This window comes from Rhinatrema bivittatum, chromosome 4 (assembly GCF_901001135.1).
Source record: "Rhinatrema bivittatum chromosome 4, aRhiBiv1.1, whole genome shotgun sequence".
Classification (NCBI taxonomy): Eukaryota; Metazoa; Chordata; class Amphibia; order Gymnophiona; family Rhinatrematidae; genus Rhinatrema; species Rhinatrema bivittatum.
This window is the reverse complement of record NC_042618.1, coordinates 85,099,974-85,124,131: the sequence shown is the minus strand read 5'-3', so window position 1 is coordinate 85,124,131 and position 24,158 is coordinate 85,099,974. Positions and strand designations below refer to the sequence as shown.

Below are 24,158 nucleotides of genomic sequence, written 5' to 3'. Positions count from 1 at the left end.
GATAAGAGAATCTATAGGGGTATCTTGCTGTTGAATTGGTGAAATTGGTCGTTTCGTCATTGGGGATGCCTGAGGCGCCACTGACGGTTCTCTAGAGGTATGTATATTGTGTTCCGGAGAACTCACAGATAGCTCGTTAGACATCTTAAAAGATGATTGAAGAGTTTCATAAAACCCTGCCAATGATTGGGATAATTGAAGAAACGCCTCTTTTGTCTGAGGCGGCATTGCTACACGACCAGATTGTTTTGGTAGTTCACCTGTTTTAGGTGATACTGTAAGAATTTTAGCGGAAGTAGCTGGTACGTCATACTTGTTCCTCATCTTGCCCTCTGTGGTCTTAACAGAAATATCTGAGGACGAAGATGCAGTAGAAAAAGTGATTTGTATTAATTGTCTACGAGATAGGGAATCTACACTTCGTGGGTGAGATGACCTAGAAGTGGAAGGGCTCACTGCCCATGTATCTCTCGTGTTCGCAGCTTTTTGATGTGAGTGACATGATCGCCTATGGTGATGGTGTGACGATGATTCTGTATGGGTTCCATCTCCCGACAGTGATAGTCTGATTCGTTTTGACTTCACCTCTGTAAAATTAGAGTCTGAAGAGGTGGAGTGAGGCACATGTGGAGACTGATGTCTTCGTTTTACCCCATGTGGTATTGAATGATGTATTTGTTTGGACTTTTGTAGTCCACTGTGCGTCGATCTGTGTGTTGTCGAATGCGCTAATGCCTTCAGCGCCATGTGCGTCAATGTTTTTTGTAAGTTGTGCGCATATACCGACTTGGCTCCGGTGCCGCATATACCGACACGGCAGATGTCTTCGGCGCCGTGTGCACAGATGTCTTCGGCGCGTTATGCGCATACTCTTCCTGTGTTGTGGGCGCCGGTGTCTTGTGCGCCGATGATGATTCGGGTGCAGAAGTCTTATGCACCAATGGTGATTTGGGCGCAGAAGGTATTTCAGGCGCAAAAGTCGACGGCGCCGGAGATTTAGGCGCCGTTGTTTCCTGCGCCGATCGCAGAGGCTCTTTCGGTCCTTTCGGATCCGAAGGCCTATGTCGGCTCGGTAAGTCCTTACCTCCAAGCCTGGAGGGTTGAGGATCTCACAACGACGCTCTTTTCTGTGACTGAGAAGCTGTCAACGAGGGACCCAGTGAAGAATGAGCCTCCGATGGCTCGGAAAATGTAAAAAGTTCAAACATTTTGTAGGCCCGTTTTTGGGCTCTTGGGGACATTCGAGCAAAAAAATCACAATTTTGTAAATTGTGCTCTGGTCCCAGGCATCGGTCATGGCCATCCATGACCGACATTACCTTGTCACAGGCACAGGGTTTAAACCCTGGCTTTTTTGACATTTCAATAAAATAAGAAATGCTGAGGAGAAGTCAGACCCACGTGCGATCCCAATCGCGGAAAAAACAGACTGAGGAGAATCTGTTACTTTCCTGCGCGGGAATACACGCGCAGCCGCAGAGAGCTAAAATCTAAATCTCTGCTTTGATAAAGCTCCGCCTCCTGGACCTGATTGACAGATCCCATGACAGCATGGCTAATTCAGCCCTGCTATCGACAGGAAAGTACAAAAAAAATGAAAGTGCAGCTGCAAAGATTGAAAGTGTTGAACAGGCATGGATATTGTTTAAAAATACAATCCTAGAGGCGCAGACCATATGTATTCCACGCATTATAGGTGGAAGGAAGGAAAAACGATTACCGGCGTGGTTAAAAGGTGAGGTGAAAGAGGCTATTTTAGCCAAAAAAAATCCTTCAAAAATTGGAAGAAGGATCCATCTGAAAAAAATAGGGAAAGCATAAGCATTGTCAAGTTAAGTGTAAAACATTGATAAGACAGGCGAAGAGAGAATTTGAAATGAAGTTGGCCGTAGAGGCAAAAACTCATAATAAAAACTTTTTAAAATATATCCAAAGCAAGAAACCTGTGAGGCAGTTGGTTGGACTGTTAGTTGACAAAATTAATTCTTTGCTTCCGTGTTTACTAATGAGGATGTTGGGGAGATACCAGTTCCGGAGATGGTTTTCAAGGGTGATGAGTCAGACGAACTGAACGAAATCACTGTGAACCTGGAAGATGTGGTAGGCCAGATTGACAAACTAAAGAGTAGCAAATCATCTGGACTAGATGGTATGCATCCTAGGGTAAAGAAGGAACTAAAAAATGAAATTTCTGATCTATTAGTTAAAATTTTAACCTATCATTAAAATCATCCATTGTACCTGAAAACTGGAGAGTGGCTAATGTAACCCTAATATTTAAAAAGGGCTCCAGGGGTGATCTGGGAAACTATAGACCAGTCAGCCTGACTTCAGTGCCGGGAAAACTAGTGGAAACTATTCTAAAGTTCAAAATCGTAGAGCATATAGAAAGACATGGTTTAATGGAACACACTCAATATGGATTTACCCAAGGGAAGTCTTGCCTAACAAATCTGCTTCATTTTTTTGAAAGGGTTAATGAACATGTAGATAAAGGTACCGGTAGATGTAGTGTATTTGGATTTTCAGAAGGCGTTTGACAAAGTCCCTCATGAGAGGCTTCTATGAAAACTAAAACATCATGGGATAGGAGGCGATGTCCTTTTGTGGATTACAAACTGGTTAAGAGACAGGAAACAAGAGAGTAGATTTAAATAGTCTATTTTCTCGGTGGAAAAGGGTAAACAGTGGAGTGCCTCAGGGATCTGTACTTGGACTGGTGCTTTTCAATATATTTTTAAATGATCTGGAAAGGAATACGACGAGTGAGGTTATCAAATTTACATAAAAAACAGTGAGATGCCCAAAAGGGAGGGGCTTTACATATAACTATAAAACAAAGTACAAATTGAACATGGCATAGAAATAGTTACAAGAAAAAGAAAAACTTTTGAACTCAATATCATATTATAGTAACAAATAAAACAATGGGTATCATAGTTTTGAAAAATAAAAGTAAAACAATAAAGCACAGTATATACAATAAAGTATATATTAAATACGATGCTTTATTGTTTTCCCGTCAATAGCAGGGCTGAATTAGCCATGCTGTCATGGGATCTGTCAATCAGGCCCGGGAGGCGGAGCTTGTCAAAGCAGAGAACAGAGCTTTGCTCTCTGCGGCTGCACGTGTGTTCCCGCGCAGGAAAGTAACGGAATCTCCTCAGTCTTTTTTTTCCGCGAGCGGGATCGCACGCGGAGCTGATCTCTCCTCAGTGTTTAAAAACAGAATTAAAATATCAAAACCGGGGTTCAAACCCTATCACTGTTGAAAATTAAGGTCGGTCAAGGACGGACACGACCGCTATTATAAATGTCTCGGACCGAGTCACGATCGACACAATTGTAAGTTTTGCTCTAAGATGTCATTTAGAGTATTAAAACAAAGGGCCTACAGGCTTCAGAACATCGCCTGGCCCGCTAACTTCATCGGCTCCATCAGAAAAAGGAAACTTTGCCGTCAGATCCTAAGTCCTCCACTCTAGGAGGTAAGGGAAAGGCAAAAAACAAAGGCCAGTGGGTTCTTCAAAATCCCCAGTGCCTATAGAGCCGCAACATACCTCATCGGAGGTGGAATCCTCGGTGCCGAAGACTTCTGCGCCTATGGCGCAGTCCGCGCAGACTGACATTCTGGCACCGAGGACGGAGTCTGCGCGCAGCCTACAACTTCCGGCGCGCATGGCGCAGAAGAAACCACCGCGCCGAACAGTTACGCGTACGGCGCCGGAAGAACCTGTGCGTATGGCGCCGAAAGAACCTGTGCGTATGGCGCCGAAAGAACCTGCGTGTACAGCGCCGCCTACAAAGAGGCTTATGCGCACGGCGCCGAACACATCGGCGCTGATAACCTATATGCGCGCCGCATCAAGAAGATATGCGCATACAACTATAACTGCGCAGAAATCTAATTCCACGCACAGATATACAATTGCGCATAAGTCCACCGTCGCGCATACGCGCATAACTCTACATCCACGCATAAGCATATATACGCGCATAAATCTAACTCAGCGCATAGACCACAATCTGCACGTGGAAACCATAATTATTCAACTGGAAAATTAAAGATGAGCTTGAAGCGGAAACGATACCCTTCACACAGCTCTTTTCCAGACACTGGAGTCACAAATACTGATACATCATCTGATGACTATCATAAGTATTCAAGTCACTCCCACCGTACTAAATTACCAAACAGGAGTGCTACATGGGAGATAAGTCCTTCGACTTCTATATCATCTCGTAAAACTAATACCTGCAAAAAAAAAAAAAAGTAGTGAAAATTTCTTCCTCGAACACTTCTTCAGATTCGGAACCTTTTAAAGGAATACTTCAGACAATAGACTACAAGGACACAGTGAAGTTCATACAACTTCACCTCAAGCAGGTATCGCACAACAACAAGACAGTCGTATGGTAATGCCCTCTCATACAAGAGAAGCATTTTCCAACTGTCTCAATCTTTAACAGGCTTTTACGAGACGCTTCCATCATCATTTCAGTGACTAATATTGCTACTAAACAGCAATTGGCACCGACATCTCCCATGTTAAACCAAACAGCCTCACCAACTCATGTCCAGGAGACATCTTTGGATTCTCCTTCAATACAAACATCCCCATCATCATCAGTGGGATGTCTCTCAGATCTGCAAGACTACATACAGGAGCCGTATTCCCCTCCTGAAGACCTTACATACCCAAAATTCCTAGAAAAAATGGGTACCATTCTAAATCTGGAAGTCCAAAAAGAAACAGACCCTAGGGCAGAAACCCTCTGTCTTCTAAAGATTTTTGATACTCAAGTGAAACCAACTTCTCTTCCACCACAAGATATCCTGCATTCAGTCTTACAAAAATCCTGGGAGGCTCCTTATACAATAGCGGCAGTTTCCAGGAAAACAAACATAAAATTTCGTATGAAGAAAACGTCACTATACACTCTACCACAATTGCCTCACGAATCAATTGTAGTAGAATCGGCGATGCAAAAGTTCAAGAAAACAAAGTTGCATACCACTTTCCCATCAGGGAAAGACAACAAATATTTAGATGAGTTTGGCAGGAAAATATACCATAACTCGATGTTAACTGCACGAATTATGCAACATCAGTTCTACATGGTACAATACCTATATGAGTGCATGCAAGCTATGAAAGGTATACATTCCTCCGTTGCGGAACATATACCTCAGCCTCTTCATGACATGGAAGAGTGTTCGACACCTCTTGAGGTCAATCTACGAAGCACATGAAACATCATCCAGGGCATCTGCAACAGCCATTGCAGCCCGCAGATTAGCATGGTTACGTTCAAGTTCGATACGTGAAGACTTGCACGTGAAACTAACAAACTTCCCATGTACAGGAGATAACCTGTTCGGAGAGAAATTCCAGGACACAGTAAGTAAAATAAAAAGATGAAGCTCTAGCAGTGCAATCGCTAGCATCAAATCCTATTTACTCGACTACACATCGTTATGTGGGATCCACTCGCAGGCAACCATATGCCAGAAGACCCTATAGATCTTATCAATCTTTTTGTACGCAGTCATACCCTGCCTACCAGTGTCCTGCTCCACTAAACAATACCTCAAATCAACGAAGAGGTAAACCACGTAACCAGAGGCAGCAGGCACAACAGCTGACTACTGCAGCAAAAGCGACGTCATAAGAACATAAGAAAATGCCATACTGGGTCAGACCAAGGGTCCATCAAGCCCAGCATCCTGTTTCCAACAGTGGCCAATCCAGGCCATAAGAACCTGGCAAGTACCCAAAAACTAAGTCTATTCCATGTAACCATTGCTAATGGCAGTGGCTATTCTCTAAGTGAACTTAATAGCCGGTAATGGACTTCTCCTCCAAGAACTTATCCAATCCTTTTTTTAAACACAGCTATACTAACTGCACGAACCACATTCTCTGGCAACAAATTCCAGAGTTTAATTGTGCGTTGAGTAAAAAAGAACTTTCTCCGATTAGTTTTAAATGTGCCCCATGCTAACTTCATGGAGTGTCCCCTAGTCCTTCTACTATCCGAAAGAGTAAATAACCGATTCACATCTACCCGTTCTAGACCTCTCATGATTTTAAACACCTCTATCATATCCCCCCTCAGTCGTCTCTTCTCCAAGCTGAAAAGTCCTAACCTCTTTAGTCTTTCCTCATAGGGGAGTTGTTCCATTCCCCTTATCATTTTGGTAGCCCTTCTCTGTACCTTCTCCATCGCAATTATATCTTTTTTGAGATGCGGCGACCAGAATTGTACACAGTATTCAAGGTGCGGTCTCACCATGGAGCGATACAGAGGCATTATGACATTTTCCGTTTTATTCATCATTCCTTTTCTAATAATTCCCAACATTCTGTTTGCTTTTTTGACTGCCGCAGCACACTGAACTGACGATTTCAATGTGTTATCCACTATGACACCTAGATCTCTTTCTTGGGTTGTAGCACCTAATATGGAACCCAACATCGTGTAATTATAGCATGGGTTATTTTTCCCTATATGCATCACCTTGCACTTATCCACATTAAATTTCATCTGCCATTTGGATGCCCAATTTTCCAGTCTCACAAGGTCTTCCTGCAATTTATCACAATCTGCTTGTGATTTAACTACTCTGCACAATTTTGTGTCATCTGCAAATTTGATTATCTCACTCGTCGTATTTCTTTCCAGATCATTTATAAATATATTGAACAGTAAGGGTCCCAATACAGATCCCTGAGGCACTCCACTGTCCACTCCCTTCCACTGAGAAAATTGCCCATTTAATCCTACTCTCTGTTTCCTGTCTTTTAGCCAGTTTGCAATCCACGAAAGGACATCGCCACCTATCCCATGACTTTTTACTTTTCCTAGAAGCCTCTCATGAGGAACTTTGTCAAACGCCTTCTGAAAATCCAAGTATACTATATCTACCGGTTCACCTTTATCCACATGTTTATTAACTCCTTCAAAAAAGTGAAGCAGATTTGTGAGGCAAGACTTGCCCTGGGTAAAGCCATGCTGACTTTGTTCCATTAAACCATGTCTTTCTATATGTTCTGTGATTTTGATGATTAGAACACTTTCCACTATTTTTCCTGGCACTGAAGTCAGGCTAACCGGTCTGTAGTTTCCCGGAACGCCCCTGGAGCCCTTTTTAAATATTGGGGTTACATTTGCTATCCTCCAGTCTTCAGGTACAATGGATGATTTTAATGATAAGTTACAAATTTTTACTAATAGGTCAGAAATTTCATTTTTTAGTTCCTTCAGAACTCTGGGGTGTATACCATCCGGTCATCTTTTTAGTTACTCAGCCACCACCACAACATCAAGCTCCTCCAGGCAGAATTCGTGCTTGCCTGAAAGCTTGGGAAGTATTACATCGGATCAATGGGTTCTGGAGATAGTACGTCAAGGCTACCAACTCCAATTTGTAACAAAACCCATATTGCCTCATCTTTCCACACTCAAGATTTAAAATTCCCATCCACAACTGGGGGAGGAAATTGCTTTACTTCGCAAACAACAAGCAATTTAACAAATCCACCCACATTACAAATTAGCAGCATTTTATTCCCCGTACTTCCTCATACCCAAGAAATCGGGGGGCCTTCAACCCATACTAGACCTAAGGGAGTTGAACAAATTTCTCACCAAGGACAAATTCAAAATGGTATCGTTGAAGTCAATTCGTCCACTCATTCAAACCAACGATTGGATGTGCTCCATCGACCTGAAGGATGCTTACACACACATCCCAATCCACCCATCCTTGTGGCGTTACCTGTGCTTTCGCTACAGACATCAACACTACCAGTACAAAGTTCTTCCCTTTGGGCTATCTGCTGCACCCAGGGTATTCACCAAATGCATGATAGTGGTGGTGGCTCTTCTCAGGAAACAAGGTATAACCATTTTTCCATATCTGGTCGATTGGCTCATAATCGCCTCAACTCCGAACATCTTACAGGATCACCTTAATCAGGTGATACACTGTTTGCAAGAACTAGGGTTAGTGATCAACTTTCAGAAATCACACCTACAACCAACTCAACAGTTGCAGTTCATAGGCGCATGCCTGGATACTACGTGCAACAGAGCATACCTTCCAGTCGACAGAATATCACATTTCCGTCAACTTCTACACACCTTGAAACATACTCAGAGGCCGTCAGCAAGACAAGTCTTGGTAATTCTGGGCCACATGGCAGCGGCGAACTTCATGGTTCCCAACACCAGGTTACAAATGAGACGCCTACAATAGGGTCTAAAACGCCAATGGAAACAGCATTCACAACCATTGACGCAGAGGGTATCGCTGACCGCAGAAATGAAAAAGGATATAGCATGGTGGCTCCTAGATTCCACCCTGTCCAAGGGAGCATTATTCAGCCCCCCATCTCACAATGCAGTCCTAACCACAGATGCGTCTCGCAAGGGATGGGGTGCTCACCTCGAGATTTACGATACCCAAGGGTTATGGAAACCCTCAGAACAGAATCTACAAATAAATGTATTGGAACTCAGAGCGATTCGCAATGCATTGCGAGTCTTCCAAGACCACCTGAAGGGACGCAGGGTCATGATCTACACAGACAACCAAGTAGCGATGTTTTACATCAACAAACAAGGAGGGTCCGGTTCATGGTCTCTCTGCAAGGAGACCCTGACAATCTTCGAACACGCTCACAAGCATTACATACATCTACAAGCAACTTACCTACCGGGAGTTGCCAACACAAGAGCGGACAGACTAAGCCGCATCTTTCATCCCTACGAATGGACACTCAATACAGAAGTAGTCCAGTACATATTTCTGCAGTGGGGGACACCTTCTATAGATCTCTTTGCAACAGAGATCAATTCTCAAGTTCCCAAATTCTGCTCGATAAGACCAAGCCAATTCAGGATAGCTCAAAATGCCTTCCTCATTCCGTGGACGACAGGCCTTCTGTATGCCTTTCCTCCCATACCTCTTATAACAAGAACAATTCAGAAGTGCAGGGCGGACAAGGCTCAACTGATACTCATAGCCCCATCATGGCCGAGGCAACCATGGTACAGTTTCCTGCTTCGACTATCCATCAAGGATCCAATTCTATTACCGAATCGTCAAGATCTTCTCAGCCAAGATCAAGGAACACTACTACACCCGCTACATTCATCTCTACACTTGACAGCTTGGAGATTGAAAGGCTCCTTCTGACAGAACAAGGAGTTTCCACTTCAGCACAATTCATTTTGTTACAATCAAGGAAACTCTCAACCAGGGAAAATTATAGCTATAAATGGAAACGCTACTCTGCCTGGTGCACTTCCAACGGTCTACCACCATTGGACTGCTTCCCGGAATTGCTCATTGATTATCTTCATACACTATATGTAGCTGGTCTAGCAACATCATCCATCAGAGTTCACCTCAGCGCAATAGGCGCCTATCATAGACCAATCAATGACATTCCTATATCCAATCACCCATTGCTTACTCGTTTCATGAAAGGGTTAACACACATTCATCCTCCGGTATCCAAACCTCCAGTTCCATGGAACCTCAACATAGTTCTGGAACAGCTCATGCTGTATCCCTTTGAACCCATGGACTCGGCACACATTAAATACCTCACCTGGAAGGTGGTATTCCTGGTTGCAGTAACATCAGCACGAAGAGTTAGTGAGTTACAAGCTTTGGTCCATTATCCTCCATACTTGCAATTTCATCTACAGAAGGTAGTTCTACGGACTCACCCGTCCTTCCTACCCAAAGTAGTTACCCCATTCCATCTCAGTCAGACAATGGAATTACCAACTTTTTTCCCTAAACCTCATGCGAACGATAGGGAAAAGCTACTGCACACACTGGATTGTAAGAGAGCTTTAACACAATACAAAGAAAGAACAAACTCGGACTCCCATGTTTCTCAACTCTTTGTCTCCTTTGACCCGAAGGCACCTGGATTACCAGTGGCGAAACGCACCATCTCCAGTTGGATACCGCAGTGCATCAAACTCTGCTACGACAAACAGAATTTACATTTACAGTCTACTCCTAATGCTCACCAAGTCAGAGCAGTAGCAACATCCTTAGCACACCTGAAGAATGTGCAACCCATAGACATTTGCAAGGCAGCTACATGGTCATCGCTTCATACCTTCACATCTCATTACTGCCTTGACCAGCAAGCAACCACGGATGCGAAGATAGGGCAAGCAATACTGCAATCTCTATCCTCCTGTCCTCGGTGACTGCCACACTGTCAAAGATCACGTCCAACCATATATGTCATAAATGACGTGATCGGGAGCTTTGGACTCCCATGACAGCATGGCTAATTCAGCCCTGCTATCGACGGGAAAACCTGGTGGATGTGGGACAGGTATGAAAAAGCAAGTTTGCTTACCGTAAACGATGTTTCCGTAGATAGCAGGATGAATTAGCCATGCTGACCCACCCTCCTCCCTGGCAGTCACCTAGTCTTCGACTACACTACAGCTTTATTACAGACTGAGGAGATTCCGTTACTTTCCTGCGCGGGAACCCACGCGCAGCCGCAGAGAGCAAAGCTCTGTTCTCTGCTTTGACAAGCTCCGCCTCCCGGGCCTGATTGACAGATCCCATGACAGCATGGCTAATTCATCCTGCTATCTACGGAAACATCGTTTACGGTAAGCAAACTTGCTTTTATACTGCGCTTCTTACTTTATCATATTTAATATATACTTTATTGTATATACTGTGCTTTATTGTTTTACTTTTACTTTTCAAAACTATGATACCCATTGTTTTATTTGTTACTATAATATGATATTGAGTTCAAAAGTTTTTCTTTTTCTTGTAACTATTTCTATGCCATGTTCAATTTGTACTTTGTTTTATAGTTATATGTAAAGCCCCTCCCTTTTGGGCATCTCACTGTTTTATGTAAACCAGAGTGATTTGTATCTGATACAAGAACCTCGGTATATAAAAATTAAAAATAAATAAATCAAATTTGCGGATGATACAAACTTATTCAGAGTAGTTAAATCACAAGCGGATTGTGATACATTACAGGAGGACCTTGCTAGACTGGAAGATTGGGCATCCAAGTGGCAACTGAAATTTAATGTGGACAAGTGCAAGATGTTGCATATAGGGAAAAATAACCCTTGCTGCAGTTACACCCAAGAAAAAGATCTAGGCATCATAGTGGATAATACTTTAAAATCGTCAGTTCAGTGTGCTGCAGCAGTCAAAAAAGGAAACAAACAATGTTAGGAATTATTAGGAAGGGAATGGTGAATAAAATGGAAAATGTCATAATGCCTCTGTATCACTCCATGGTGAGATCGCACCTTGAATACTGTGTACAGTTCTGGTCGCCGCATCTTAAAAAAGATATAATTGCGATGGTGAAGGAACAGAGAAGGGCAACCAAAATGATAAAGGGAATGGAACAGCTTCCCTGTGAGGAAAGACTGAAGAGGTTAGGGCTGTTCAGCTTGGAGAAGAGACGGCTGAGGGGGGATAGGATAGAGGTGTTTAAAATCATGAGAGGTCTAGAACGAGTAGATGTGACTCAGTTATTTACTCTTTCGGATAATAGGACTAGGGGGCACTCCATGAAGTTAGCATGGGGCACATTTAAAACTAATCAGAGAAAATTATTTTTCACTCAACGCATAATTAAACTCTGGAATTTGTTGCCAGGGGATGTGGTTAGTGCAGTTAGGGGCGGATTTTAAAAGGCCCGCACGCGCCGGCGGCCTATTTTGCATAGGCCGCCGGCGCGCGCAAGTCCCGGGGCTTTCGAAAAAGGGCGGGAGGGGGCATGACCGGGGGCGTTCCTGAAACGACGCGGCGTTTCGGGGCCGTGCCCGGGGGCGTGGTCGAGGCCCCCGGGACCGGAGGACGGAGCGGGGCTGCCGGCCGACGTGCGCAAAGTTACGCCTGCTGAAAGCAGGCGTAACTTTGCCGACAAAGGTGGGGGGGGGGGGGGGGGGCGAAGGAAAGTTCCCTCCGAGGCCGCTCCGAAATCGGAGCGGCCTCGGAGGGAACAGGCAGCGCGCGCTGGGCTCGGCACGCGCAGGTTGCACAAATGTGCACCTCCTTGCGCGCACCGACCCCGGATTTTATAAGGTACGCCCGGCCTCGCGCGTACCTTATAAAAATCCAGCGAACAAAAGTACGCGATCGCGCTTTTTTTAAAAATCTACCCCTTAGTGTAGCTGGGTTCAAAAAAGGTTTGGATAAGTTCTTGGAGGAGAAGTCCATTAACTGCTATTAATCAAGTTGACTTAGAAAATAGCCACTGCTATTGATTGCATCAGTTGCATGGGATCTTCTTGGTGTTTGGGTAATTGCCAGGTTCTTGTGGCCTGGTTTGGCCTCTGTTGGAAACAGGATGCTGGGCTTGATGGACCCTTGGTCTGACCCAGAATGGCGATTTCTTATGTTCCTTCTTTGGTTCCACAAAATAAATGGAACGACATCTCGTCCCTTGCTCCTCCAAGGGGATGGGCACAACGGCTCCCAGCATCCTCAACCTCTGAATGATCTGCTGAATGATGAGTTTCTTTGCTGGGGAAATGCAAAGAGATACTATAAAATAGGTTTCTTAGTGGCTGAGCAAATCCTAACATATAGCCTTGTCTTATCACACTTAGAATCCACTGGTCCGATGTGATCTTGACCCACTCCTCGTAAAAAAAAAAAAAAAAAAGTCAGCCGACCCCCGATGACAGGAACCGAGGAGTGGGCAGGATGTCCCTCATTGTGGGGATTTGACTCCGCTAGGTGCTTGGCAAGAGCCATTGCAGTTTCTTCTGCGTCCACGAAAGGATTGGGGCCAAGACTGAGACCTTCCCGAGGCTTGCCTCTGGCCTGTGCCCAGAGCTGTGCTCTGACAGAACCGCTTTTGGCCATGAAACCAAGAGCGAACGGGAAGAAAGCCTTTAGGCCCTTTCGGTTTGTCTTCTGGGAGCTTGTGCATCTTATTATCTCCGAGCTGCTATATCAGCTGCTCCAAGTCCTCCCCAAAAAGTAGCTTGCTCTTAAAGGAGAGCGCTCCAAGCTGAGCCTTCGACGAAACATCCATCAACCAGTTTCACAACCACAAAATCTCCTAGCCGATACCACAGACACCATCGTCTGGGAAGAGTTGCAAAAGGATCATATAAAGCATCAGCCCCATAAGCCACTGCTCCCTCTAAGTGTTCCGCCTGCTCAGAGTCCTGGGGCGAGAGATCCCTGGCACTCTGCAACTGTTGCACCCATCTCAGGCTTCCACAAAGCATAAAACTGCTGCACACTGCCTCCCGGGTGCCTAGAGCAGAAACCTCAAAAATCTTAAGGTGCATTTCGAGCTTCCTATCCTAGTGATCTTTTAAAGCCACTACTCCCGCTACTGGTATGCTGGTTCTTTTAGTAACCGCCGATACAGATGCATCCACCTTAGGTACCCTTAAAAACTCCAGAGTTTTTTTTCAGGCAAGGGATAAAACTTGCCCACGGCTCTACTGACTCTGAGCCCTGTCTCAGGAACATAAGAACATAAGAAAATGCCATACTGAGTCAGACCAAGGGTCCATCAAGCCCAGGATCCTGTTTCCAACAGAGGCCAATCCAGGCCATAAGAACCTGGCAAGTACCCAAAAACTAAGTCTATTCCATGTAACCATTGCTAATGGCAGTGGCTATTCTCTAAGTGAACTTAATAGCAGGTAATGGACTTCTCCTCCAAGAACTTATCCAATCCTTTTTTAAACACAGCTACACTAACTGCACTAACCACATCCTCTGGCAACAAATTCCAGAGTTTAATTGTGCGTTGAGTGAATAAGAACTTTCTCCGATTAGTTTTAAATGTGCCACATGCTAACTTCATGGAGTGCCCCCTAGTCTTTCTATTATCCGAAAGAGTAAATAACCGATTCACATCTACCCGTTCTAGACCTCTCATGATTTTAAACACCTCTATCATATCCCCCCCTCAGTCGTCTCTTCTCCAAGCTGAAAAGTCCTAACCTCTTTAGTCTTTCCTCATAGGGGAGTTGCTCCATTCCCTTTATCATTTTGGTTGCCCTTCTCTGTACCTTCTCCATCGCAATTATATCTTTTTTGAGATGCGGTGACCAGAACTGTACACAGTATTCAAGGTGCGGTCTCACCATGGAGCGATACAGAGGCAATATGACATTTTCCGTTTTATTCACCATTCCCTTTCTAATAATTCCCAACATTCTGTTTGCTTTTTTGACTGCCACAGCACACTGAACCGACGATTTCAACGTGTTATCCACTATGACACCTACTCCCACTCCCTGGCTATCAGCTGCTTAACCATGCTATGGAAGGGGAAAGTCCTGGTCGGACACCGTAAACCTGCCATGAACGGGTCCACCGTATCCTGGATTGGCTCATCTTGTGGATCTGCTACTCCTAACTCCGCTAGGACATGCGGGATCAAAGGAACCAGCTCTTCCCGTTGGAATAAGCGCACCACCTTTGGATCGTCCCCTTCCACGGAAGGAATCTTTCCTGATCTGGACTACCTCTAGGAGGGGGTGATGCCATGAGGATCATCCACCGCCGATATCCCCTGCTCAGAGTCCTCCGAGGAAAGGTCCTCCGTGATACATCGTACCACTGGACCCTGAACTTTCCGGACCCTCATAGTTGCCGGTGTCTTCAAGTGCCTGGGCACTTTCTTGGGTGGCCCTTCAAAAAAACATACACCTGGAAGAAGCCCTCTTCTTGTTTTTACTGGCCAAATACGCCTGGTGCAATAAGAGCACGAAGCCAGGCGAAAATTAAGAGGGACCCCCAGATCCCCTTTCAGGGGATCAGGATCCTCCCCTAACTGGTCTCCCAAGGCCTCCTCGGGGTTCAAATCAGCCAGTAACAGCGCTAGAGAGAGATCCCCTTCCCCTGCTGTTGTCTCGGCAGCCACCTTGAACATTTTCAAAATGGCCACCATTCCTGTGCTTAGCGGGAACGTTTCATCCTCCTCCTCTGAGGCAGCCAGCAACAGACCAGGACCATGCTGCTTCGTTGTTGCCGCCGCGGCCTCCTGCAAAGAGCCCCCCTCCCCCCGAAAAGGCAGCAGGAACATCAGTCGGCCTTAGCAAGTTGGAAAGACGCTCTCCACAGAGCGAGCAGCGGCTCATGCAAGGCATAGCATGGCCCGACGAAGACCACACGGCAGGCGCCACAAGCACCGGGAAACAGGAGCGAAGCATCAAAGAAAAACAAAAATTAGCCTGAACTCACTGCCTTCTGCCGCACCCCTAGATCAAGCGAGCAGCCCCGACAACAGCGCCTCAGCTTTCCTTCCACCTTTAATTACTTTTTTCTCTTTTTTTTTAAAACTTTATTACAAGGAAATAAAAACCAATACTTTTCTGAAGAAAAGATGGCAGAGGCTGCTCAGAAATCCTCGCTGGAAGGGAGGGAGCTGGACCACCAGCTATCACCTCCAGCACCCAGAAGGAGCAAATTTGCTCATCCTCAACCTACTAGCAGGGGGGATGGCCCCACCAATACCTGACAAGCCCCTGGGTTCAGAACTGCAGGTTTTGCACCACCTCCATCTGCTGGAGACAGAGAAATACTGAGGAGATGCAGGTAACACCCGGGGTTGTGAGGCAGTGCCTAAGAAAATTTCTCAGTCTCCATCTGCTGGAAACAGAGAAATACTGAGGAGATGCAGGTAACATCCCGGGTTGTGAGGCAGTGCCTAAGAAAATGTCTCAGTCTCCATCTGCTGGAGACAGAGAAATACTGAGGAGATGCAGGTAACACCCGGGGTTGTGAGGCAGTGCCTAAGAAAATTTCTCAGTCTCCATCTGCTGGAAACAGAGAAATACTGAGGAGATGCAGGTAACATCCCGGGTTGTGAGGCAGTGCCTAAGAAAATGTCTCAGTCTCCATCTGCTGGAGACAGAGAAATACTGAGGAGATGCAGGTAACACCCGGGGTTGTGAGGCAGTGCCTAAGAAAATGTCTCAGTCTCCATCTGCTGGAGAGAGAGAAATACTGAGGAGATGCAGGTAACACCCCAGGTTGTGAGGCAGTGCCTAAGAAAATTTCTCAGTCTCCATCTGCTGGAAGGGACTGGACAGGTCCATACAGGGAACATAATTATCTGTGCTAGTACAGAAGGCGTAAGCATCCTGGATCTGACCGACCAACAAGCACAGATTACATTCCTTGTTATCTAATATGAGTCAGGAAAGGGGAAGCATATTTCTACCTGCTCTGGTCACTCAAACATTATATTCATGCAACAAAATGTACAGAGTGATCCAATTTCATAACAAACCTGGCTTACAGCCAAAATCTTCTCCCAGTGACTGTCAGAAAGCTGTCAGGTTCCACAAAATTAAACTCCTCTGAAAATTAAGGCAGCTGGGAATGTTCAGGAGGAAGCATCCAAAGCTTCTTTACTTACCAATAACGTAAAACATTAGTCCCCTCAGTGCTCACAGGGCAACATGAGAGCATCCAGGATCACAGCTCAGAGCTGCCCTCTCCTCTTCCCTCTTCTTCTGCAGAAAGCAGAGAACCAAGTGAGAAACCCCTGGACAGCAGCTTCTGCTGAAATGCAAACACAAACGCCAGTGCTAGTAAAGTAATGAAGGAGTGACCTTCCCTGCCGCTCGCCCAAAGGCCACAGAGCAGGCACATCCCCCTCCACTCCACCCCACCAAGTGAGGGCGCGGCTCCCTAGATTTAATGCTTCCTTCCCCGGGTGAGGGCGCAGCTCCCTAGATTTAATGCTTCCTTCCCCGGGTGAGGAGGCAGCTCCCTAGATTTAATGCTTCCTTCCCCGGGTGAGGGCGCAGCTCCCTAGATTTAATGCTTCCTTCCCCGGGTGAGGGCGCAGCTCCCTAGATTTAATGCTTCCTTCCCCGGGTGAGGGCGCAGCTCCCTAGATTTAATGCTTCCTTCCCCGGGTGAGGAGGCAGCTCCCTAGATTTAATGCTTCCTTCCCCGGGTGAGGGGGCAGCTCCCTAGATTTAATGCTTCCTTCCCCGGGTGAGGGGGCAGCTCCCTAGATTTAATGCTTCCTTCCCCGGGTGAGGGCGCAGCTCCCTAGATTTAATGCTTCCTTCCCCGGGTGAGGGGCAGCTCCCTAGATTTAATGCTTCCTTCCCCGGGTGAGGGGGCAGCTCCCTAGATTTAATGCTTCCTTCCCCGGGTGAGGGGGCAGCTCCCTAGATTTAATGCTTCCTTCCCCGGGTGAGGGCGCAGCTCCCTAGATTTAATGCTTCCTTCCCCGGGTGAGGGGCGCAGCTCCCTAGATTTAATGCTTCCTTCCCCGGGTGAGGGCGCAGCTCCCTAGATTTAATGCTTCCTTCCCCGGGTGAGGGCGCAGCTCCCTAGATTTAATGCTTCCTTCCCCGGGTGAGGGGGCAGCTCCCTAGATTTAATGCTTCCTTCCCCGGGTGAGGGGCAGCTCCCTAGATTTAATGCTTCCTTCCCCGGGTGAGGGCGCAGCTCCCTAGATTTAATGCTTCCTTCCCCGGGTGAGGGCGCAGCTCCCTAGATTTAATGCTTCCTTCCCCGGGTGAGGGCGCAGCTCCCTAGATTTAATGCTTCCTTCCCCGGGTGAGGGCGCAGCTCCCTAGATTTAATGCTTCCTTCCCCGGGTGAGGGCGCAGCTCCCTAGATTTAATGCTTCCTTCCCCGGGTGAGGAGGCAGCTCCCTAGATTTAATGCTTCCTTCCCCGGGTGAGGGGCAGCTCCCTAGATTTAATGCTCCTTCCCCGGTGAGGAGCAGCTCCCTATTAATGCTTCCTTCCCCGGGTGAGGGCGCAGCTCCCTAGATTTAATGCTTCCTTCCCCGGGTGAGGGGCAGCTCCCTAGATTTAATGCTTCCTTCCCCGGGTGAGGGGCGGCTCCCTAGATTTAATGCTTCCTTCCCCGGGTGAGGGGGCGGCTCCCTAGATTTAATGCTTCCTTCCCCGGGTGAGGGCGCAGCTCCCTAGATTTAATGCTTCCTTCCCCGGGTGAGGGGCAGCTCCCTAGATTTAATGCTTCCTTCCCCGGGTGAGGGCGCAGCTCCCTAGATTTAATGCTTCCTTCCCCGGGTGAGGGGCAGCTCCCTAGATTTAATGCTTCCTTCCCCGGGTGAGGGGGCAGCTCCCTAGATTTAATGCTTCCTTCCCCGGGTGAGGGCGCAGCTCCCTAGATTTAATGCTTCCTTCCCCGGGTGAGGAGGCAGCTCCCTAGATTTAATGCTTCCTTCCCCGGGTGAGGGCGCAGCTCCCTAGATTTAATGCTTCCTTCCCCGGGTGAGGGGCAGCTCCCTAGATTTAATGCTTCCTTCCCCGGGTGAGGGCGCAGCTCCCTAGATTTAATGCTTCCTTCCCCGGGTGAGGGCACAGCTCCCTAGATTTAATGCTTCCTTCCCCGGGTGAGGGGCAGCTCCCTAGATTTAATGCTTCCTTCCCCGGGTGAGGGGCAGCTCCCTAGATTTAATGCTTCCTTCCCCGGGTGAGGGGGCAGCTCCCTAGATTTAATGCTTCCTTCCCCGGGTGAGGGCGCAGCTCCCTAGATTTAATGCTTCCTTCCCCGGGTGAGGGGGCAGCTCCCTAGATTTAATGCTTCCTTCCCCGGGTGAGGGGGCAGCTCCCTAGATTTAATGCTTCCTTCCCCGGGTGAGGGCGCAGCTCCCTAGATTTAATGCTTCCTTCCCCGGGTGAGGGCGCAGCTCCCTAGATTTAATGCTTCCTTCCCCGGGTGAGGGCGCAGCTCCCTAGATTTAATGCTTCCTTCCCCGGGTGAGGGCGCAGCTCCCTAGATTTAATGCTTCCTTCCCCGGGTGAGGGGCAGCTCCCTAGATTTAATGCTTCCTTCCCCGGGTGAGGGCGCAGCTCCCTAGATTTAATGCTTCCTTCCCCGGGTGAGGGCGCAGCTCCCTAGATTTAATGCTTCCTTCCCCGGGTGAGGGGGCAGCTCCCTAGATTTAATGCTTCCTTCCCCGGGTGAGGGGGCAGCTCCCTAGATTTAATGCTTCCTTCCCCGGGTGAGGGGCAGCTCCCTAGATTTAATGCTTCCTTCCCCGGGTGAGGGGCAGCTCCCTAGATTTAATGCTGTCCTCCCTCCTTCCCCGGGTGAGGGCGCAGCTCCCTAGATTTAATGCTTCCTTCCCCGGGTGAGGGGCAGCTCCCTAGATTTAATGCTTCCTTCCCCGGGTGAGGGGCAGCTCCCTAGATTTAATGCTTCCTTCCCCGGGTGAGGGCACAGCTCCCTAGATTTAATGCTTCCTTCCCCGGGTGAGGGGCAGCTCCCTAGTTTTAATGCTTCCTTCCCCGGGTGAGGGGCGGCTCCCTAGATTTAATGCTTCCTTCCCCGGGTGAGGGGGCAGCTCCCTAGATTTAATGCTTCCTTCCCCGGGTGAGGAGGCAGCTCCCTAGATTTAATGCTTCCTTCCCCGGGTGAGGGCGCAGCTCCCTAGATTTAATGCTTCCTTCCCCGGGTGAGGGCGCAGCTCCCTAGATTTAATGCTTCCTTCCCCGGGTGAGGGCGCAGCTCCCTAGATTTAATGCTTCCTTCCCCGGGTGAGGGGGCAGCTCCCTAGATTTAATGCTTCCTTCCCCGGGTGAGGGCGCAGCTCCCTAGATTTAATGCTTCCTTCCCCGGGTGAGGGGGCAGCTCCCTAGATTTAATGCTTCCTTCCCCGGGTGAGGGCGCAGCTCCCTAGATTTAATGCTTCCTTCCCCGGGTGAGGGGCAGCTCCCTAGATTTAATGCTTCCTTCCCCGGGTGAGGGGCAGCTCCCTAGATTTAATGCTTCCTTCCCCGGGTGAGGGCGCAGCTCCCTAGATTTAATGCTTCCTTCCCCGGGTGAGGGCGCAGCTCCCTAGATTTAATGCTTCCTTCCCCGGGTGAGGGGCAGCTCCCTAGATTTAATGCTTCCTTCCCCGGGTGAGGGGGCAGCTCCCTAGATTTAATGCTTCCTTCCCCGGGTGAGGGGGCAGCTCCCTAGATTTAATGCTTCCTTCCCCGGGTGAGGGGGCAGCTCCCTAGATTTAATGCTTCCTTCCCCGGGTGAGGGGCAGCTCCCTAGATTTAATGCTTCCTTCCCCGGGTGAGGGGCAGCTCCCTAGATTTAATGCTTCCTTCCCCGGGTGAGGGCACAGCTCCCTAGATTTAATGCTTCCTTCCCGGGTGAGGGCGCAGCTCCCTAGATTTAATGCTTCCTTCCCCGGGTGAGGGCACAGCTCCCTAGATTAATGCTTCCTTCCCCAGGTGAGGGCGCAGCTCCCTAGATTTAATGCTTCCTTCCCCGGGTGAGGGGGCAGCTCCCTAGATTTAATGCTTCCTTCCCCGGGTGAGGGGGCAGCTCCCTAGATTTAATGCTTCCTTCCCCGGGTGAGGAGGCAGCCCTAGATTTAATGCTTCCTTCCACGGGTGAGGAGGCAGCTCCCTAGATTTAATGCTTCCTTCCCCGGGTGAGGGCGCAGCTCCCTAGATTTAATGCTTCCTTCCCCGGGTGAGGGGGCGGCTCCCTAGATTTAATGCTTCCTTCCCCGGGTGAGGGCGCAGCCCTAGATTTAATGCTTCCTTCCCCGGGTGAGGGGGCAGCTCCCTAGATTTAATGCTTCCTTCCCCGGGTGAGGGGGCAGCTCCCTAGATTTAATGCTTCCTTCCCCGGGTGAGGGCGCAGCTCCCTAGATTTAATGCTTCCTTCCCCGGGTGAGGGGCAGCTCCCTAGATTTAATGCTTCCTTCCCCGGGTGAGGGGCAGCTCCCTAGATTTAATGCTTCCTTCCCCGGGTGAGGAGGCAGCTCCCTAGATTTAATGCTTCCTTCCCCGGGTGAGGGGCAGCTCCCTAGATTTAATGCTTCCTTCCCCGGGTGAGGGGGCAGCTCCCTAGATTTAATGCTTCCTTCCCCGGGTGAGGGCGCAGCTCCCTAGATTTAATGCTTCCTTCCCCGGGTGAGGGCGCAGCTCCCTAGATTTAATGCTTCCTTCCCCGGGTGAGGGGGCAGCTCCCTAGATTTAATGCTTCCTTCCCCGGGTGAGGAGGCAGCTCCCTAGATTTAATGCTTCCTTCCCCGGGTGAGGGCGCAGCTCCCTAGATTTAATGCTTCCTTCCCCGGGTGAGGGGGGCAGCTCCCTAGATTTAATGCTTCCTTCCCCGGGTGAGGAGGCAGCTCCCTAGATTTAATGCTTCCTTCCCCGGGTGAGGGGGCAGCTCCCTAGATTTAATGCTTCCTTCCCCGGGTGAGGGGCAGCTCCCTAGATTTAATGCTTCCTTCCCCGGGTGAGGGGCAGCTCCCTAGATTTAATGCTTCCTTCCCCGGGTGAGGGGCAGCTCCCTAGATTTAATGCTTCCTTCCCCGGGTGAGGGCGCAGCTCCCTAGATTTAATGCTTCCTTCCCCGGGTGAGGAGGCAGCTCCCTAGATTTAATGCTTCCTTCCCCGGGTGAGGGGGCAGCTCCCTAGATTTAATGCTTCCTTCCCCGGGTGAGGGCGCAGCTCCCTAGATTTAATGCTTCCTTCCCCGGGTGAGGGGCAGCTCCCTAGATTTAATGCTTCCTTCCCCGGGTGAGGGGCAGCTCCCTAGATTTAATGCTTCCTTCCCCGGGTGAGGGGCAGCTCCCTAGATTTAATGCTTCCTTCCCCGGGTGAGGGGCAGCTCCCTAGATTTAATGCTTCCTTCCCCGGGTGAGGGCGCAGCTCCCTAGATTTAATGCTTCCTTCCCCGGGTGAGGGGCAGCTCCCTAGATTTAATGCTTCCTTCCCCGGGTGAGGGGGCAGCTCCCTAGATTTAATGCTTCCTTCCCCGGGTGAGGGCGCAGCTCCCTAGATTTAATGCTTCCTTCCCCGGGTGAGGGGCAGCTCCCTAGATTTAATGCTTCCTTCCCCGGGTGAGGGCACAGCTCCCTAGATTTAATGCTTCCTTCCCCGGGTGAGGAGGCAGCTCCCTAGATTTAATGCTTCCTTCCCCGGGTGAGGGGGCAGCTCCCTAGATTTAATGCTTCCTTCCCCGGGTGAGGGCGCAGCTCCCTAGATTTAATGCTTCCTTCCCCGGGTGAGGGCGCAGCTCCCTAGATTTAATGCTTCCTTCCCCGGGTGAGGGCGCAGCTCCCTAGATTTAATGCTTCCTTCCCCGGGTGAGGGGCAGCTCCCTAGATTTAATGCTTCCTTCCCCGGGTGAGGGCGCAGCTCCCTAGATTTAATGCTTCCTTCCCCGGGTGAGGGGGCAGCTCCCTAGATTTAATGCTTCCTTCCCCGGGTGAGGGCGCAGCTCCCTAGATTTAATGCTTCCTTCCCCGGGTGAGGGGGCAGCTCCCTAGATTTAATGCTTCCTTCCCCGGGTGAGGGCGCAGCTCCCTAGATTTAATGCTTCCTTCCCCGGGTGAGGGGGCAGCTCCCTAGATTTAATGCTTCCTTCCCCGGGTGAGGGGCAGCTCCCTAGATTTAATGCTTCCTTCCCCGGGTGAGGGGGGCGGCTCCCTAGATTTAATGCTTCCTTCCCCGGGTGAGGGCGCAGCTCCCTAGATTTAATGCTTCCTTCCCCGGGTGAGGGCGCAGCTCCCTAGATTTAATGCTTCCTTCCCCGGGTGAGGGCGGCAGCTCCCTAGATTTAATGCTTCCTTCCCCGGGTGAGGGCGCAGCTCCCTAGATTTAATGCTTCCTTCCCCGGGTGAGGGGCAGCTCCCTAGATTTAATGCTTCCTTCCCCGGGTGAGGGGGCAGCTCCCTAGATTTAATGCTTCCTTCCCCGGGTGAGGGCGCAGCTCCCTAGATTTAATGCTTCCTTCCCCGGGTGAGGGGCAGCTCCCTAGATTTAATGCTTCCTTCCCCGGGTGAGGGCGCAGCTCCCTAGATTTAATGCTTCCTTCCCCGGGTGAGGGCGCAGCTCCCTAGATTTAATGCTTCCTTCCCCGGGTGAGGGCGCAGCTCCCTAGATTTAATGCTTCCTTCCCCGGGTGAGGGCGCAGCTCCCTAGATTTAATGCTTCCTTCCCCGGGTGAGGGCGCAGCTCCCTAGATTTAATGCTTCCTTCCCCGGGTGAGGGCGCAGCTCCCTAGATTTAATGCTTCCTTCCCCGGGTGAGGGCGCAGCTCCCTAGATTTAATGCTTCCTTCCCCGGGTGAGGGCGCAGCTCCCTAGATTTAATGCTTCCTTCCCCGGGTGAGGGGCAGCTCCCTAGATTTAATGCTTCCTTCCCCGGGTGAGGGGCAGCTCCCTAGATTTAATGCTTCCTTCCCCGGGTGAGGGCGCAGCTCCCTAGATTTAATGCTTCCTTCCCCGGGTGAGGGGCAGCTCCCTAGATTTAATGCTTCCTTCCCCGGGTGAGGGGCAGCTCCCTAGATTTAATGCTTCCTTCCCCGGGTGAGGGGGCAGCTCCCTAGATTTAATGCTTCCTTCCCCGGGTGAGGGCGCAGCTCCCTAGATTTAATGCTTCCTTCCCCGGGTGAGGGCGCAGCTCCCTAGATTTAATGCTTCCTTCCCCGGGTGAGGGCGCAGCTCCCTAGATTTAATGCTTCCTTCCCCGGGTGAGGGGCAGCTCCCTAGATTTAATGCTTCCTTCCCCGGGTGAGGGCGCAGCTCCCTAGATTTAATGCTTCCTTCCCCGGGTGAGGGCGCAGCTCCCTAGATTTAATGCTTCCTTCCCCGGGTGAGGGGGCAGCTCCCTAGATTTAATGCTTCCTTCCCCGGGTGAGGGGCAGCCCTAGATTTAATGCTTCCTTCCCCGGGTGAGGGGCAGCTCCCTAGATTTAATGCTTCCTTCCCCGGGTGAGGGGCAGCTCCCTAGATTTAATGCTTCCTTCCCCGGGTGAGGGCGCAGCTCCCTAGATTTAATGCTTCCTTCCCCGGGTGAGGGGGCAGCTCCCTAGATTTAATGCTTCCTTCCCCGGGTGAGGGGGCAGCTCCCTAGATTTAATGCTTCCTTCCCCGGGTGAGGGCGCAGCTCCCTAGATTTAATGCTTCCTTCCCCGGGTGAGGGCGCAGCTCCCTAGATTTAATGCTTCCTTCCCCGGGTGAGGGGCAGCTCCCTAGATTTAATGCTTCCTTCCCCGGGTGAGGGCGCAGCTCCCTAGATTTAATGCTTCCTTCCCCGGGTGAGGGGGCAGCTCCCTAGATTTAATGCTTCCTTCCCCGGGTGAGGGGCAGCTCCCTAGATTTAATGCTTCCTTCCCCGGGTGAGGAGGCAGCTCCCTA

General features: G+C 49.3%; 1 protein-coding gene across 6 annotated transcripts in view; it reads right to left on the bottom strand.

The window, feature by feature from the left end:
* AREL1 (apoptosis resistant E3 ubiquitin protein ligase 1) overlaps window positions 1-24,158 on the bottom strand; it is a 295,300-nt gene that overhangs the window by 214,691 nt on the left and 56,451 nt on the right. For 4 of the 6 annotated variants that reach the window (XM_029598425.1, XM_029598430.1, XM_029598427.1 and 1 more), the window contains exon 3: window positions 16,428-16,573. In XM_029598425.1, coding sequence (XP_029454285.1) covers window positions 16,428-16,443 — 16 coding nt within the window. In that variant the 5' untranslated portion in view covers window positions 16,444-16,573. The remainder of the gene's footprint in view (window positions 1-16,427; window positions 16,574-24,158) is intronic. The other 2 variants (XM_029598426.1, XM_029598429.1) reach the window with 2 other exon arrangements.